This window comes from Trachurus trachurus (assembly GCF_905171665.1).
Source record: "Trachurus trachurus genome assembly, chromosome: 18".
Classification (NCBI taxonomy): domain Eukaryota; kingdom Metazoa; phylum Chordata; class Actinopteri; order Carangiformes; family Carangidae; genus Trachurus; species Trachurus trachurus.
In genome coordinates this window covers 18,567,606-18,585,582 of record NC_139909.1, presented here as the reverse complement: position 1 = coordinate 18,585,582, position 17,977 = coordinate 18,567,606, and the positions used below count along the sequence as shown (strand labels likewise).

Below are 17,977 nucleotides of genomic sequence, written 5' to 3'. Positions count from 1 at the left end.
AAAATTGTGAAATAATAAATAAATAAAATGTTCTGTAATGTTTCAAGGATCTTTTTCAGTTTTCAGTTTCAGTTTGCAAAAAAAAGATGTTTGATATCCATCCATTCATCTGTATTATCTATCATCTATCATTTATTATGTTATTGCCTGTTATTGTTTTTTTTTATCACACTATTTCACCAAAACAGAAGAAGGAAAGCTGATGAATCTGATACTGTTGCCTCAGAGCTTTAATAATAATGTAGAAACAATACAATACAGACCTACATAACCTATTTGTCCAATCCAAGTAACTGAACTAAATACATTTTGACAAATGTTTGGGAAACTGTGAAACTGCATTTCATATATATATGGAATTCAAGATAAGAGGATAAGACCAAGAGAGTGTACGTATGTTAGTAAGGGTTATGGTAGTGTAATTCAAATTTGGGAAACATCATGTCCGTCCTTGAGGTGGATGGTGTCTTCTTGGTACTTTAGCCTCCTTACGTAATACCACTTTATTAATGTTTGAGTGTCACAACCTTTCTATTACTATGTGTTGCACCACTTTATCACTTTGTTGTCATGCACATGGGAGCAGAAATTCACATGGTCATTAATTCTGACTGCTCTATGTCTGAATCTTGTGGTCGGGTCTTGGCGACAGATGCTGAGTTGGTGAAAGGCCGTCCTCTCAATGCAAAATTTCTCATAATGCCAGAAAAATACAGACACGCAGGAGAGAAAGACTGTAGAGAAAAAAAGCAGTAGTGAGTTTTGAAAAAACAACAACTAAACATTTAGGCTTTTGGATCGAGGAAACCTCTGATAGATGAAATGCAGGTGAATTACAAGATTAAATCAATCACATGAATGTTGAAAAATGAAATATGTTTTATTTGGACACTTGAACAAAAAAGAGGGAACTGAATTCTTGCTAAGCTAAATTTTTTAAGCACAAGAAATACACAAAGGAAACCCAGCTGGTGAAAAAGAGTAGCCTACTAAAATGAAATTAAAATAATCACCCTAAAAGTTTACCTTGCCTGGAGTCCCAAGTTAAAAAACCAGCAGGAAACACAGACAAATGATGATGAGGGATTGAATACAAATTACCATCATAAGTGCCACTACTGACCAAAAGACAGGTTGCAGTACATGAAGTGAAAGCGCTGACAAAGACCTGGAAAATTCTTTGCGGATTTTGTCAAACCCAAGAAAACGTGGGAACCAGACAGATGCACAAGTTATTATTCACATGGCCTAAACGTTGACTTATGATCCAGCAGATACTTGCAGATGGTGACTCCCTGAACCCACTGAAATGTTTATAACTGCGTTATAACATAATGCAACAGTAGAACACGTTGAAACAAGTTAAAATGCCAGAAAAATGACTCAGTTACTGACACACAGCGATGTCGATCTAAAGTTGTAGAAAGTCAACAAGCTAGTGCTGTTGGCAGACGACATAACAGCGAATACAATCTTCAGCAGTGTCTCGTACAAACTAATACAGAAAAATGCAACTTTAGCTCTGATCATAATCTTCTAGCATTAATGATGGAAAGGAAACCGAAATCAAGCATTAAAGTGAAGTGAAAAATGGAAATTTAATAAAATATGTGGGCATGTCCTGGGCCTGTGGGCTCTGTGCCCTAGACATGCCCACATGCCCTGGTTCCTGTACAAGATCTGGTTTAAACCTCTTTTCTGTCACATCAACAGGAAGCAGCCCGAATCTCATCAGACAAACAGGTATAACGCAATGTCTTTGATATACTGTATATTATACGTATATCTTACATTCTTTTTCTTCAACTGTTAGGTTTAATATTTTTAATTAATTTTTAATTAGTTTAATATGTATTGTGTTTAAAGGACTTTCCAACAAATTCTCTTATTGTTTTCTTTTTTTAATCTCTTGGATATAACGTATGTTGCCTTCACTGTATCAGTCATGCCTTTATAAACCGTTAGAGACCTTTCTCTGTCTCTGTTTCAAAGATGCTTTTTGTTTTATGAGGAGTGAAATATCAGGACTTTGTCATGTTTAGTGTCTCATCTTAACCTGAATTATTTACCTGAGACGGCTCATGTATCTCCTCTGTAGGTCTAAATCATCATTAGGATCAATGCCGGAGAGTGACAGAGCTCAGCCCACTGTGGGACTGCCACCAGCAGGAGTAGGTGAGAGATATTAGGCCTACTCAAAGTTGAAATAAACTAAAAAAAAAAAAAAAAAACTACACTATGCAATTCTATGTGTAATATGTGATACATATATTCTCTCTTTCTCAGTATGTACTATGCTGATTTTCTCCATCATGTTCATTGCTGAAGTGGTAGTAGGTAAGTGAATCAGAACTGTGAAATTCAGTATAAACATATAATAAAATATAGATATAATAGATCAATAGATGAGACAGGTTATACTCCTCTCTCTTTATCCTTATGTCAAACAGGAGCAGTTCACTTCTCAGACTGTCCGAGGTAGCCACTCATCCCTATCTACATGGTGGTGCTGGGAGTCATCCCACTGCTTGGGTGCTGTGTGAAGTGCAACAACTGGTTTTCATACCTGGTCTCTCTCTTTTTCACCTGCTGGTTTATCGCTGGTAAGTGAATGTACATTTATTAGACAGGACAATTATGGGAAAGAATCAGATTTTTTTTAACATCACAAATTGATATTTCAGCATTCCCTCATGGGATTCATGGGTTCCTTTTTTGTCTCAGGTAATGTGTGGACCTTCTCTATTTACAAGCCAAACTACAACAAGAATACAACACAAGCCAGTTCCTACTGCGACAAGACGCTTTACATGTTTGCCTTCTGGACCACCATCTTGACCTACGTCTTGTTGTTAGGGGTCTTTGTCTCCTGGTGCTGCTCCTTCTGTAGCCAACTACAGCTCAGTGATGATGATCCACGTAGACCCCTGCATGCTGGTTGAACCAACAATGAACTTACACAGTAGATCACAGTCAGGGTGGTTGGTGGATTTAATGACCATCATAAACATAGGGATATTTTTCTGCAGTTTGCACATCATCAGATATTTTTAGATAAAAGACAATATATGATAGACATTGAAATCACCTCAAGTACCAGTTTCATGTGATTTATTGATGACAGTGACCAACTGATGATCTTTTAACATAGACATATCATAATTTACATAGAAAATACAAAATATAATACTTAGTGTGATGTTTGTTTACTGTTTTAAAATGTAAATATTAACTGTGCGGTATTATATAAAAATGATCTTTGGATAGTACTAATAATATTTTCAGTCCTTATGTAAAATTACACGTTTTTATAGAGACAGCCCCAGCTGTTAGTGTGATTGGACAGTTGGGCTGTGAGGTCAGCAGGATTTGAGAGCGAGGTTGGCCAGTGCTTTGGCGTGGATGGGCTTGTAGAGGAGAGTGAAACTGGAGGGGGTGACGTGTCCGTTGCCCAGTGTGTCAACTTTTCCCATCAACACATAGTTCTGGCCTGGAAAAGAGAGACAATGAGAAAAAAAACTGTCAGAATATGTCAAACACCAGGTCATGCTGATCCATAGCAGGCCAAATAATGTGTAAATATTTATGGTACTTTTTCAGTGCAATATATTATATACACATATTGATTATCTCTGATTTTTCTGTGATTTGTTTTGGCAAAATAAAGAATCCCATCGTCTGCATATAATGTGAGGTTGTGCCCTTTCTACCAGTGTATTTTATACACAGTCAGTTCGAGGTTAAAGAAAATTGTTATTATTATATAAATGTATTTTAATGTCATCTTTCTGAATTCCTGCTTTGATGCACGAAATATAATTGTGAAATAAAAGATGAATAAACATTCTGTAAAGTTTCAAGAATCTTTCAATTCTTGACACAATTCGGTTTGAACTCAAAAAGGAAAAATGTTTGGTAGCCATCTATATGACTTATTTTTCATGTAAATATGAGTGTGAAGCAGAGCATGGAAAATATTGAAGTGTTTTACCTTTGGTTAACCCAGGGCATCTCTTGCAGGTGGAGGTCAGTGTGACCGACATGATGGGTCCTGATTTGGTGATTTTGAGGCGTCCTGCCTTGTAGGCCTTGATCAGGGACACCTCTGCTGTTACCGAGCCCCTCAGACCAGGAGTCAGAGATGTAATCTTACCCGCAATCACTGCAAGAAAGAACCAACAAATTTGATAACAGTTATGCTGCACATTAACACGATGAACTTAAACAGAAAATGAGAAGTAAGTGTAGAAATAAGTGACAGGTGATGTTGCGGCTCACCGAAGTCATGAGGGCAGAAGTTGGACTGGAGGGTTCCTGTCCTCTTACAGGGTTGTGTACACAGTGGGTTCAGCGGTAAAGCTAAACACACACAGCAACAAACACACGGGCAAATGATTAAGTACACGGCTTTGCATCCTAACAGGTGTGCACAGATACAAACATACTGTATAGGCAACAAGCAGATAATAATCAATTCCACTCACGTTTCTTGCTCACGGTGGGCTTCTTCGTCACTGTCTTGCTTAGTCCTGGTTTAGGTGAAGCTTTGGGTTTGACTGTTGGTTTAACTCCAGTCTTAGGGGTCGGCTTCACTGGCTTCACAATAGGTTTTATTGTGGGCTTGGTCTTCAGTGCTGGTTTACGCGTGGGTTTAGGTAGTTTGATCACCGGCTTGATAAGTCTAGGCTTCGGCGTGGGTTTAACTTTGGGTTTAGGTGTTGGCTTTTTCACAGGTACCTTAGGTGTGGGTTTAGCTGGTTTGGGTTTAACTGTGGGTTTAGTTGTGGGTTTAGTTGTGGGTTTAACTGTGGGTTTAACTGTGGGTTTAGTTGTGGGTTTAGCTGGTTTTGGTTTTGCTGTGGGCTTGACTGCAGGCTTGGGTTTGCGTGGTGGAGGTGGAAGTTTCTTCACCAGACTCCTTCTGGTGGGCTTAGGTTGGGGAGTGGGTCTCAGTCTAGGGGCTGGTTTGGTGGGTCTGACCGGCCTCGTCGTTGGTTTTTCTGGCATGGACGTCGTCTGAGGACTGTGGATGAAGTCTCCGCCCGCTGTGGGTGTTCGGGAACCTCGGGGAACGCTGGAGTAGTGGGCCATGAAGCCATCTGAGGTGATGCTGAGGTCAGAGACGAACTGGACCAGGAGCTCATTCCCATTGGTCACTATGGTGCTACACAGAGAATAAAAACACAGTGAGTGAATGAGAAGATACTTTTAGCCAATGATTTGCCATTTTCGATCAGTGACCTCACCCCGGTACCCTGTCTCCACAGAACTTCCCAATTCTTCTCGAGTTGTCCCTCTCTCCTCCATTGAACAACGCCACGTAGTCGTAGCGACAGTACGTGTCAGGCTCCAGGTCCAGCTTCTGAAACTTCACCTCGATCACCTGGAAACAAGGCGGCAACATAAAACATATATTTATGAGAAGGAATGAAGGATGTGAGCTGTTACATGAGTCTGATTTTCATGAACTCAGTACGGTGCAGACGCAGGTGGAGGTGGTGGTGCCTGACTTCTGAAATACAGAGGGGCTTTTACTCCCTCTCTTGCCCTTTTGCTTCCCTCTCTCTTTCCTTACGTTCAATCTCTTGGCGCACACAAACACGCCCGCAGGCTTTCAATGAAGTCTTTCATTTCGACTTCGTCACAAGGCCGCTGTCTCACACGCGCACACACACACACAGAAAAACACACACATAGAGAAAAACACACACAGAGACTACATTAGAGACCTAAAGTACAACATTTCCTTATGATGGGGCCCCTTCACCACTATTTTAATTCCCCTTCCTCCCTCAGCTCTGACACACCTTATGTAACACACCTAGCCTAGATGTCAGTGAGAACAAATTAACACAGAGAACGTCTTACAATGATTTGATGCTTCAGACTGTCTGATTTTGATTTAAAATGAATCTAAATCAATATTTAAAAAAAGAAAAGAAAAACAAAGTGCACCATGACGGGCTTACGTTGCTCGGCTCTACTGAGATGTGCCAGGAGCAGCTGATGCCTGCTGGGTAATCTGTGTTGGGCCAGTTGGGTGTCTTGACAGAGCCCTGTTCTTTGGTCAGCCGTCCTCCACAGAACTGATTTTCTATGGGGGAGAAAAAGTACAGAGAGGATGGAGAGGGGGAGAAAAGAGTAGAAAATGTTCATGAACCAGACTTTAAAGGTATAATTTAACATATTGGCAAATTGGCCCATCTATAGGCTTAGGAGTAGGTTTGTTACCTGAGGGCAATGGGATTTCTTGGTTTCCCTCATTAAAGTTGTTTTCCAGGCAAATGCAGAGACTGCTTGCAGAAAAACTGCCGCCCATGGGAACACGCATCAGTGGTTTAGCATGAATTTGCCTCGAAAACAACTCTGTCTCGTAATGTTCTGTTATTATCTCATAGCGTGGTGAATATGCAGGTCACAACTTGTCCACCAGAGCATTTTGGAGTTGTTGGATTGTGTATTTGATGAGTTTCATGAGGGAAACCAAGAAATCCCATTAGCCTCCGTAGCGTAGCTCTGAGCAGTTCGCGGCTCTGCTCTGCCATTCTAAAAATAGCTTGCACTGACAATTAAAGATAACAAACCTACTCCTAAAACTATAGGGATTATGGCAAAGGGACAATTTGCCAAAATGTTGAACTATCCCTTTAACCTCCCACGAGAACAGGAAGGAAACCTTTTTATCCTGTGGTGCTCTAACAGAGGGAAGAAGAGGTGTGTATGTTTTGTTTTTAAGCTTGATGGAGTTTGTTTTCTTTCAGCAGACAATGAAAGTAAGGACGATCCACAGTGTGGTCATTTATAATAACTACAAAAAAAAGTGTGTGTAGCTGAAGCCTCAGTGGTTCATCGTGGCCTTTGTGTTTGTCCACACCTTCCACATGTGGCTTCCCTGCGGCGAAGGAGGCCAGGAAGCCTCGTCCACCGGTGGCTTCGTCTGACACCATGTCTAACATCATGGTGTTGGAGGTGGAGATGACTGCGCCGGGCCTGAACGTCCCACAGAAGCGGCCGAGCTTCTGCACCAAGCGGGAGTGACCGTTGTAGACGTCCAGGTAGTCGTACCGACAGGTGGGGTCGGCCTCCATGTCGAAGAGGCGGAAAGACAGCATGACCACATGGCCCTCCGGGACCTGAAGGAGGTGACACATGGTGCTTTTCAAAAGGTATTTTATGTCAGGTATTTAAAAAAAAAACTCTTTGCTTTATTTCTCAGGAAATATTTCTACATTTTGATGTAAAATTTCAGTCATTTTTAAGGTGTTGAAGTCAAGATATTTAGGTGTAGATTCAGATAACAATGTGGTTCTAATGGACATAATGACGAATTGTTTGGTCTTAATTATGTGCTGTACCATACCAGTCCCACTCTTCAATTAATCCACTACTTTATCAGTTAGATTCTATAAATAACCAAATAGATGCATGTTTAGATGTGTTGTACAGTGTTATATCTTAAAAAAATGTTTATTTTAGTTGTTTTCTTTGTGACATTGGTGCAGGCCATCTGCCTCGTTTGCGAAAGTGAAAGCAGGTGTGCATCATTAGCTCCTGAGCGCATGGAGTCAGGGCACAACTTAAGGTAACAGGGTTAAAACTGTGCACCAATACATTCAAAATTTCATGTGTGTATCGCAAAATGTAATTTTCAGCAGTAACAGGAATTAGTGATAGTAACAAGAGTCTTACATTAATGCTTTATTTGCTACTCTATGCACTTCACAAGATTTGTAGTGGTTTGAGTTTCACCCTCTGTCACCTGAGCAGGTGGTACGGTCCAGCTGAGACTACAAAAGGCCAAAAACTGGAAAAGAAGTGTGGGAGACTTTGTTATGTTCTTGTTGTGGCAGCATGTTGTTGTTTTTTGTCAGTCCACCACTTCAACCTAGTTTATTTTGTTCAACCTCCTGAAGTTCAGTTTTGTGGGTGATTGATTCACATTTTATGTGCCATGGACCAAGACCTGCTTTTTCAACATGCCCTTATAGGTGTAATATCATGAAGCAATATTATATTTATCAAGCTGCTTAAACAAGCAAGGGCAAAGACAAACCCTGACATCATGGAGCTATTGTTGAAAATTCAACACTTTTTTTTTTCAAAATGAGAAGGAATCCTGAGAAACTGACAAGTCCAACATGTTGTTAACCACTGTTGGTGTGAATGGGAATAGTGCAGGTTTTTAAAGCAGCATTAAGTAAGAACAGTAGTACATTTATTTCTGTACAAATGCAACACTGAATTGTCAAGACAATGCACAGTTGCTCAGTGCAATGCAATCAGGGGAATTTGCTGGTGCAGCTTTATGTGGTCAGTATGACCAGTAGCTGATGGTGGTTAATATTTGCAAAGTGATAGGCAAACACTACTGAGTCAGCTTACTAACTTTATGAATGTCTCTGCGTATTGACACAATCTTTATGTTAATATATATTCTCCAGATTGTCCTCTGTGCTTACCCTTTGCCAAAAGTTGTGCAAAATCACATGAATGATGTGAAAGCCACTCCTTTGCCCACTCATTTATGATTTCCAAGTCACATTAAGTCGCTTCTGAATCTTTCATGATCAACAAAATGTGACATTATCGGACTGTTGCAGAAAGTATGGTTTTTTTTATTTCCATTGTGGGAGTATTTCCATGAACTGAGTGTATGTGTGTGTGTAATAGTGAATAAATTACACACTAAGAATTCAGACGCTCATATAAAATGGTTCGGGATAATTATAGTGCACCATATAGTATATATGGCATGATTCTGGATGCAGCCTTAAACGAACCAACACACCCAGAAAGGAATGACATCAAAACATTAATATAGTATACACTAAAATAAACCATCATTCAAACATGTTGATGCCGCATCACAATGAAATGACAATTCGATATAAATGACTCACAGTGATGTACCAGGTGCATTTACTGTTGGGTTTGTAGTGACTGGGGAAGCCTTCACTGGCCACGATCCCCGAGTCTATGACCAGGTGGCCTCCACAGTGGAAGGTGGGCCTGGAGAAAGAGAGGGAGAGAGAGAGAGAGCTGGGAACTCAGCTTTTAACTAAACATGTTGCATTTCAAGAAAACGCAGCTATACTGAAGAGTATTGAGGCAATGCCCTGCACTCGCACACACCTTTACATACATGCAGAAAACCACAGCGGCACAGTCCGTCTCTGTTCTCTGAGTGCGGGGAGGTTCCAAATGAGGTCCCCTGGTTTGTGTGTGTGTGTTTTCATAAAACGAAGTCTTCCTGCTTTTTTGCTTTGACTATCAATATACAGTATAAATGCTGTGGGCTGCACACGCTGACTGTACCACAAGAAAGCCGTCAGCAGACGCGTAACACCTACTTTGCACACACACGCCCTTTCACACTCAGATAAACACACAGATCAAAGCAGAGCCGACCTCTGCTTTTTAATTTAGATCTCGGCTGCCATCAATTAGAGCCGTCTTGCGTTTTTGTCAACTTTTTTTTTTTTTTTTGGGGGGTGGGTCGAATTTTGCAAAGGGAAAATGAATCACTGTGAGGATTGTGTTTCTGTGATCATCAGCCATTATAGTCACTCAGGCATGCAGCATGTGTCTACTGTGGTACACACATTCAGGCCAAAAACTCCCAGTGGTGGAGTGAGTCCCTCCCTTCTGACCCCTCCAGACCTGAACAGCCCACAGGCATTTGTTTGTCTCATGTTCAATTAACACCCTGTATATATGTGTGTTTGTTTTTGTTTGTTGAGTACACACACACACACATATACCACTAGATTTATTGAGCATCTTAAAAAATAAACGTTAAATGTGGAATCAGAGCTAAGAAATCTGAATTTCTTGGCAGGATTGACCAAAAAGACTTCTGTACATTTGCCCAGTTAAATCACTACATCACATTACAGCATGCTGTCATTTGTGTCCGCCTCGCTGTCTGTCTAGTGTGTTTATGGGATGCCAACCACATCGCCCCAACACTGCAACCCTCTATTTCTACTGCACTAATCATAATATTACAAGCAGGGGGGGGGAGGGAAAACACACGGTAGCCCGATCCAGACGGATGTGGCCGTTGAAATGCCACATGTGCACACACGGAGGATGTAGGGAAAAACAGATGCACAAGAGAGACACTGAAGGCAACACCTGAAGATATGAGATGTATAAAAAATCTATAACGGACGTATACGGAGCTCACCTGGTGAAGTTGGTCTGTCCCTGAGCCTCCGTCCATCCCACAGTCAAAGTGACAAGAAGGCACAAAGTCCACACCCTGTCCTCCATCATGCTGTCCTCCCCAGATTAAGAGCGAAGGGAGAGGAGAAGAGGGAGGAAGGAGGGGAAAAGCGCAGAAGAAGGCGTGGAGAAATGCAAGGTTTGGAAGAAGGGAGGGGAGGAGAGGAGGGGAAAAGTGGATGCGATGGGTGAGAAGGTGGTGTGTTATGGAGGGAAGGAGAAGAAAGGAAAAGGTGGATGAAGGTGATACAGAGGGTTGTTTGATGGAGGGGAAAACATTTAATTACACTGTACGTGGACCCCGGGGCCAAACATGTACAGTACGTTCACACAGCTCAGAGGACAGAGTGCTGCTTTATGTGGCCGCTCTGTGTTGTTGTTGTTGTATTACAGGTAGAGTAATGGAATATATGGCAGATGTGTGTTTCTGCAGCTGTGTTTGTATATGTGTATGTGTGTGTGTATGTCGTGTAATGATCACTTTAGTGTACGACCAGACTTGTGTGAGCCACGACAGCAGCAGTAGAGACTATGTCTATGTTTGGCCGTGTCGTGTTGGCCGGCTCGACCACCACTTTGGTGACGGGACAGAAATATCTCCACAAACACTGGATGGGTCGACGGCAAATGGAGCAGATGCTCGTGGTGCCAGGAGGAGGCATCCTTTTTTTTTTTTTTTTTTTTTTAGCACCACCAGCAGGTCAGCGTTGTGCCCAGTGCCCAGTGAGGTATCCCAGCATGCACTAGAGTAGGGCTATTAATTACAAATTCAGTTGGGCCAAATTCTAAGCAGCAGGTTGTAATCAATTTTAAACCTAGATAACAGTGTGTGTGTGTGTGTGTATTTTTAAATTTGGTCACATCTGACACAGATAAAAGGATGAAAACTGAACAGTCTGAGGTCCAAGCATGTCCCCCCCCCCCCCCCCCCCCACCCACCCACTTTTGCAGTAATAAAATAGCACTGAACTGAAGCAGCCACGACTCTGACCTTGTACTGTCCCTCATATGATAAACACGTTTAATTTATTTTGCAAGTCATCTTAAATAAATAGCAAATGGCTACAAAATAACTAAAATTAAGGGAACAACATTAAGGTGGTGATATTGTGCTACTGTATTACCATCAACCAGATTTTTCATTTACCACCAACTTGTTGTTGCAAAAGTTCACACACTGTTATGTTGGTAATGCACTTTGTCTCCTACTTTTATATTTCCAGCTGTTATGAATTGAATAGAAACACAGAGCAGCTGTTAACATGGTTCTAGACTTCTAGACTCAAACCTACCTTAGCACAATTACACCGCTGGAGAGAGAGAGAGTGAAGGTCAATTGTGGAGATTAAATTCCTTTCCACAGAAATTTATGGCAATGGGTGCTAAGTGTTTGGTTTAAGGACGTCGGTCTAAAACCAGGAAAGAATGAAAAGTACAGTAACCAAAATAGAAGTCTTTAGAAGTAAACATACAGAAGAATCTGCTTTGTTCTGGCACAGAAACATCTGCTATTGTGAAATGAAACGCTTTCAACATATAATGTGACTTGGAATAAGCTTTGGAGTGGTTTCATTAACATCGGCTCTGACCCACACGCACACTTACCAATCATTGTCGTCATTGTTATAATCATAAAGTGCAATGAAGTCAACGTCGTGTTTGTCTGAGCGAGGACATGCCTTTTGTCTTTTTTAAGCTGCGGTGACCACTCTGGGTAAAACCCACAGCAGAATAGAGGGAGACTGTGGTTGGGTGAGGAAAGCAGCTTGCCCCGCTCCGCTCTCGGCCTCCAGTTCACTTGGGACAACTTCAGAGCATCCAGGGCCAAAAACTGTTGCAAAACACCAGCCGCCGGCGAAAAATAGACCCTGAAGAGATGTAATCACAAAATGTTGACTGCGCTGGAGCGAGAGAGAGCGAAAAATACGCACAAATCAAGACTTCACATTTTAAAAGGCCTTTTAAGCCCAGTTTTATTGTCTTTTTTTTGTACAAAGAATTTTCACAAAAATATTAAGAAACTGTTGCAGACACCATTGACGCCATAAAGTATAGGATATCACATGACCAGAACAGTGCCACAAGAGAGAGGAGAAAGACAGAGTAAGGGACAGGAGCTGAGAAGATAGTAAACACTGTCCCAACTCTTACGACTTTTACAGAGTTTAATGTCCACCTCTTCCTAAAAAAAAAAAAAGCCACTGACCACCGTGTGCAATCACCCGCGACACAAAATGCTTCACAGCTCCTTTTTTTAGGGTGCTGGCAGTGTCGGGAATACTGTCTGTGATGTGTTTTATTCGTGAGAGAATCGTTTCTCACAGGAGGCATTGTTCGTTTTCTCACTGTGGAGCGACCACAACACTGCACCAGCTAATGCCCAGCCGAGGAGACGACGCCTTGTGAAAAGTCCTGGTCGGTCTCCTGGCGATTTTTATATTCATACGTATTTTTCGTTGTAACCACGCCAACTGCACCGTCCGAGCTGTACATCGCGCTAGATTGTAGTGTCACAGGAAAACACCGTCTCCGTCTTCAGAGACCGATCTGATTGGATTTTGTCGTCTTAATTTGTAACAAACACATTTCTTTTTTTTCTTACAGTACTGACACTCCTTTGGGCAAGTATCCAATCTCCTCTCTCTATTCCCAGTGGATGAAAGTATAAAAATATACACAATGTTAACAAAATAACCAGTTTTCTCGCTGTACAGTTTCTCTACAAGGTGAAAGTTGTCTTTTTTTTTTTCTTTTTTTTTTTTGTTCGGGCAAATATTTTACATTTTTAATAATAATAATAAAAAAAAATGCTTGGTATCAGGATCCCAGAAACATTCCACAAGATAATAAACTCCTTCTTTCCCTCGTGAACTGAACCCTGAACAGGAGAGATGAAAATGTCGAGGAGGACACTGTGGTGAAGCACATCCATCTTTATGTAAAGGCGTCTTTCTTCTTCTTTGCAACACATTCACCTTAGTCCTCTCTGATTATTTTACAATTTAAATAAATATACTACGGACTACAAGAACAGCTGAGAGAGAGAAGAAGAAGAAAAATCTAATTCACTCTCTAAAACTGAGTGTGTGTGAATTTGTGTTTGTGCACGTCCTGTGGTTTCCAAGGCATTTTCAAATGCAGTCATATACAGCATGCCTGGTGTGCTGTCATCAAAGAATTACCTTTGGCCAAGTGTCCTGCCTGACCTGTCAAACAAATAAATGGCAGTTGTCTGGATCAATATGCACTTGAGCGTCCCAGCGGAGCCTGTGTTTGAACATCTCACACCCTGTGTAGTGATGTCACGGCTACAAAGACCAGGACGGTGCACGTTTTTCTGCTTAAATCAGCGCAGAGAAGCTCGCGATAATGTTCATCTTCGTCTCTGGCCGCCTGCTCAGTGGGTCATGTCCTTTTCCTCCGTGGCCTCCGGGCTCGCCCTGGGCTCCTCCGCCGCCATTTCTTGGTTGCTGTCTTGCGTTTGTGTGTGTGTGGGTCCTTTCTCCTCTGCCTCTTCCTCCCCATCCTCGGGATGAGCTTCGTCCATGGCCGTCTCTGCGAGGTTCTTCTTGCCCTCCTCCTGAGCTTTGAGCATGCTGCACAGCTCCATCTCGTGGATCTCCACGTCGAACGGGGTGGCCGGAGGCACGGTGGGTGGGGATTTGCAGCCCGAGCAGCTCTGAAATCGGAGAGAAACACGATCTCCTGTTAGTATTTTACTGAAAAAAATAGCTTGCACCGACAATTAAAGGTAACAAACCTACTGCTATGACTATAGGGATTATGGCAATGGGCCAATTTGCCAAAATGGCAACTATCCCTTTAATCGGTGGGTTTGGTTTTTGTTCGAGCCTCTGTGCGTTGTACTCACTGAGATGTTGATGGCTCGTGGGAGGCGTCCCGTGCGGATCCAGGGATGAACTTGGCTCAGCTCCCTCTTCTGATCCTCTGTGAAGCGTGGCTGGTGTTTCTGCATGCTCCTCAAAGCCTCGCGGTCCTCTCGCAGCACCGTCTCCATGTCCCTGTTACACAGACACAAGAAGAAATGGTCACTATCTAGGAGCTGTCTTTATTTCATTTCATTTTTTGATTTGTTCCAGCCAAGATAATTTCATGACTTTTCCTAATAAACATAACACAACACTTTCTTATTCCCTGGTTGGAAATGAGCAGGGAGGAGATGCATCTTATATTGCCTGCCCCTCACTCAATACATAATTATTCTGAAATAATCATTAATTGCTTTTGTCATAAATTCTGATTATTTCTTTTAGCATTTTCTTGAATTGGAATATATGTGTACAGGTCTCACTAAATTCTTACTACTTATGATGTATAAGAAATAAAAACTTGCTGCTATACACATCCTTTAAAAGTGATTAGAATTTTTTTTTAAAGTCTCAAAAGATAAAATAATATTCCACTTTGGTCTCATTAACAATAACTGGGTGTCATCCTCTCGTCGTACCTGACAGGCAGCTGATAGGTCATCATGACCTTGTCGTCTGTGTTGGCCATCAGGAGCCAGATGGGATCCTGGAGCACGCACTTGATGAACTGCTCCTCGCCACCGTCTCCCCCGCCGCTGCCGCTGCTGCTGCCCCCTGCTGGCTGTTTGCGGGAGTGGTCGTTCTCTGACGAGTCAATGCTGCCGAAGTACTTGCTGGTGTGGCTGCCCTGACTGCTGCCTGTAGGAGCAAGGAGGGTAAAGTTGGGAATTAGCAAAGCAGTTGGAACTGAAGGAAATATCTCATTTTGGAGAGACAATCCAGGTTATAAATACTGTTTTTCCTTTGATATGCTACAATGTTGGAACTGGTTTCAAAGCTATAAATATTTTTGATTAAACTACACTTTATCCATTTGAAAAAAAATGGCCCAGAAAAAATTGTACTGACTTGTGCCACTGGTGCCGGAGGAGCTGCAGCCGTTGGAGCCGGAGCCGGAACCCGAGGACCTCGTCCCGGAGAACCCTGAACCGGAGGCGGCTGAGCCGGTGCCTGAGCGGGAATCCTCCTGCAGCAACAGGTCCAGCAGGTCGCTGGAGGTGGACATGGCGTCGTTGTTGGACTCGTTAGTTTCGCCCTAAAGGGAAAATAAACAGGACATTTTCAAAACTCTGACCACAGACGAGGAATCTGGAGAAAACACTACGAGCCACCGTGAACATCGGTGCTTACATTCTCATTCTCCTTGGAGGTATCATCAGAGCTCCCCTGATTGGCTGAGCTCTGTCCCCCGGCCGCTCCGCCCTGTGCGGAGGGCGTGGCTTGCTGCGACGCCGCCGCCAGCGCCGTGGCGACCTCTAACCGGTTGCTCGGCGATTCCTCGAGCTGCAGCAGGTTGAGAGGGGAGGAGCATCGGGACTGGAAGAGGGGGGACTCGGCGCCCTCGCGGTCGGCGGGCATCTGACTGTAGGACTGCGGGGTGCTGCTGCGGGACTGGGCGCAGGTGCCCGGGATGGGCATGGGCATGGGGGCGGACAGGATGGGGACGGCGGCCGGGGCGGCGCCGGGGTACGTGAAGTTAGGGTTGTAGAAGTGTCCCGGGGCGGCCGGCTGGGAGATGGGCGCGCCCATCTGGGGGAACATGTAGTTGGGCAGAACGAGGGCCATCATGGGGGGGACCATGGGGGGGACCATGGGGTTCGGGGGGACCATCTGGGTCGGGGGGAAACGTGTGGGGTCTGGGATAGACAGGGGCTGCGCGACCGGTGGGAACATGGGGTAGATGGGGAGCATCCCGGGAGCGAAGGGGGCTGCGGGGATGCTGGCCTGGGAGCCCACGGAGGGCCAGGAGGAGGAGGTGGTGGGGGGCCCGAGGGGCATGTTGAGGGGCATGCTGAGGGGCATGGAGGCTGCGGTGGCTCGGGGGTCTAGGTGGCTCGCGCTCATGCCCAGGGAGCTGTGCTGGTCGGACGACTCCTGGTGCCTCAGTCTCTTTCCCCCGCGGCCACGTCTGTGGCCCGTGCTGCCTGCTGCAGCCGGGTAGTCACGGGAACAACGCACTCCTGGGGAGAGAGAGAGAGATGCAAAATTCAGAAACTGAACAAAGTTTGTTTTGTTTTGTAACCATGAAATACTCTCTTAGCAGGAGATAAGATACCCTTAGTTGTAGTTAGTTCTCTTTTTTCTGTAATGTCTTTTTTGATGTTATATTCTCTAGTTCAAAAAATTCAACTAATGTGTTTAAAATATCTCATTATTATAAAATATCTAATTAATAAATGATATAAAAATAAATATATATATATAAATTCTTATTTAACTATAACTATAACTATATATATATATATATATATATATATATATATATATATATATATATATATATATATATATATATATATATATATATATGTATATGTGTATATATATATATATATATATATATATATATATATATATATATATATATATATATATATATATGTATATGTGTATATATATATATATATATATATATATGTATATGTGTATATATATATATATATATATATATATATGTATATGTGTATATATATATATATATATATATATATATATATATACATATATATATATACATGTATATATATATGTATATGTATATGTGATATATGTGTGAGCCCGCACCTCGTGACAGAGGGTTGGCAGTTGGGGTGTGACAGCGCACGGTCGAAGACGCCGTCTGATCGAAAACGCGCAGCTTGCTGAGGTCCTTGAAGCGGTCGAGGAACGCCTGCTCCTCCTGCTGGGTGTGGGCGGATAACACCTCCTTCGTCAGGCCGTACCGGCCTCCGTTGCCTCCTCCTCCGCTTCCACTTCGCCGGCTGTCCCTCTCAGGCTGAGCGGCTTGCGGAAGCGGTGGCAGGAGAGGGGCTGGGGCAGGAGGTGGGGCAATGGCTGTGCTAGCGGGAGGCGTCAGGCAGCGGACGGGAGGAGTCGGCATTATCACCGGAGGAGCCAGTGTCGGGGTAATAGGAGCCTCCTCCATGACGATATCTGAAAAAACAAGGAAGGATGGTGGGCATGAATGAATGAAGTTGGAAGAGCATCGAAAAAACCACTTTCCCCTATTCACTAATGAAGTCAAATCAATTAAGGACATGGAAAAACAACTTTGATTAATTCAGTACACTCTTCAGGTTTGTGGCTACAGCCTCACTGGGTCTGGTCTGATCAGCAGCTGGCAGCAGCTGTTGTTAGTAAACTTAACAAAAGTCATTAGTAGGTAAACAGTGTTGTGTTAGGTTGCCACACTTCCACACTGCACATTATCGATCTGAAAGAAAGTGGAGAGAGTGGAGGATGCGTCTGAGTACAGACCCCAAAAAAGATGACCAGAAAATTTCCAAAATAAACTCTGAGACCAAAAGGCATGTATTTGTGTGTCAGTGATTTGTTTTTTTAAAATCACGTGGCTGTGTGTTTCTATAAGATATCTAAGTAAAAGCTTTTGTTGAAAGAGAATTATATATGATAGACTCAAACCTTTTGTCCATATCGGAAACCTTTTGAAGTTAAATTGGAGGCCAGTGAATGGCTCATACAAACCTGATGAACAACAAACTAGAGAACATTGGAGTGTCGATGATGCCCACCTGACTCGGGAGGCTTCTTGTCTCCCACATGCACGATGGTGCTGCTGAAGCTACACTGGGACGTGACTGAGGCTACACTTTCTGCCTTTGTGGCCATGGTCAGTGGACGCAGAGGAGGTGGTTCACCTACGATGCTAACTGAACCACCTGCAGGAACAACAACAACAA

At 43.0% G+C, this 17,977-nt stretch overlaps 2 protein-coding genes across 5 annotated transcripts in view; both read right to left on the bottom strand.

Annotated features, from left to right (window-relative positions):
• Positions 1 to 17,977, bottom strand: part of per1b (period circadian clock 1b) — a gene marked incomplete at its 3' end in the record, with an annotated part of 402,390 nt that overhangs the window by 368,793 nt on the left and 15,620 nt on the right. For 2 of the 4 annotated variants that reach the window (XM_083992983.1, XM_083992984.1), the window contains exons 14-20: positions 17,810 to 17,956; positions 16,842 to 17,210; positions 15,408 to 16,237; positions 15,126 to 15,312; positions 14,696 to 14,915; positions 14,099 to 14,249; positions 13,625 to 13,906 (exon numbers count right to left, since the gene is read on the bottom strand). In XM_083992983.1, coding sequence (XP_083849109.1) covers positions 13,625 to 13,906; positions 14,099 to 14,249; positions 14,696 to 14,915; positions 15,126 to 15,312; positions 15,408 to 16,237; positions 16,842 to 17,210; positions 17,810 to 17,956 — 2,186 coding nt within the window. Of the gene's footprint in view, positions 1 to 13,624; positions 13,907 to 14,098; positions 14,250 to 14,695; positions 14,916 to 15,125; positions 15,313 to 15,407; positions 16,238 to 16,841; positions 17,211 to 17,809; positions 17,957 to 17,977 lie in introns of those variants that run through there. The other 2 variants (XM_083992986.1, XM_083992985.1) reach the window with 2 other exon arrangements.
• pcolceb (procollagen C-endopeptidase enhancer b) lies at positions 3,106 to 10,275 on the bottom strand (the record flags this gene model as incomplete). The annotated part of the gene is made up of 9 exons (XM_083992776.1): positions 3,106 to 3,490; positions 3,992 to 4,162; positions 4,279 to 4,359; positions 4,485 to 5,164; positions 5,247 to 5,383; positions 5,970 to 6,094; positions 6,875 to 7,133; positions 8,901 to 9,009; positions 10,190 to 10,275. 9 exons carry the CDS (start codon positions 10,273 to 10,275, stop codon positions 3,360 to 3,362), a joined length of 1,779 nt encoding a protein of 592 aa, XP_083848902.1. The 3' UTR covers positions 3,106 to 3,359.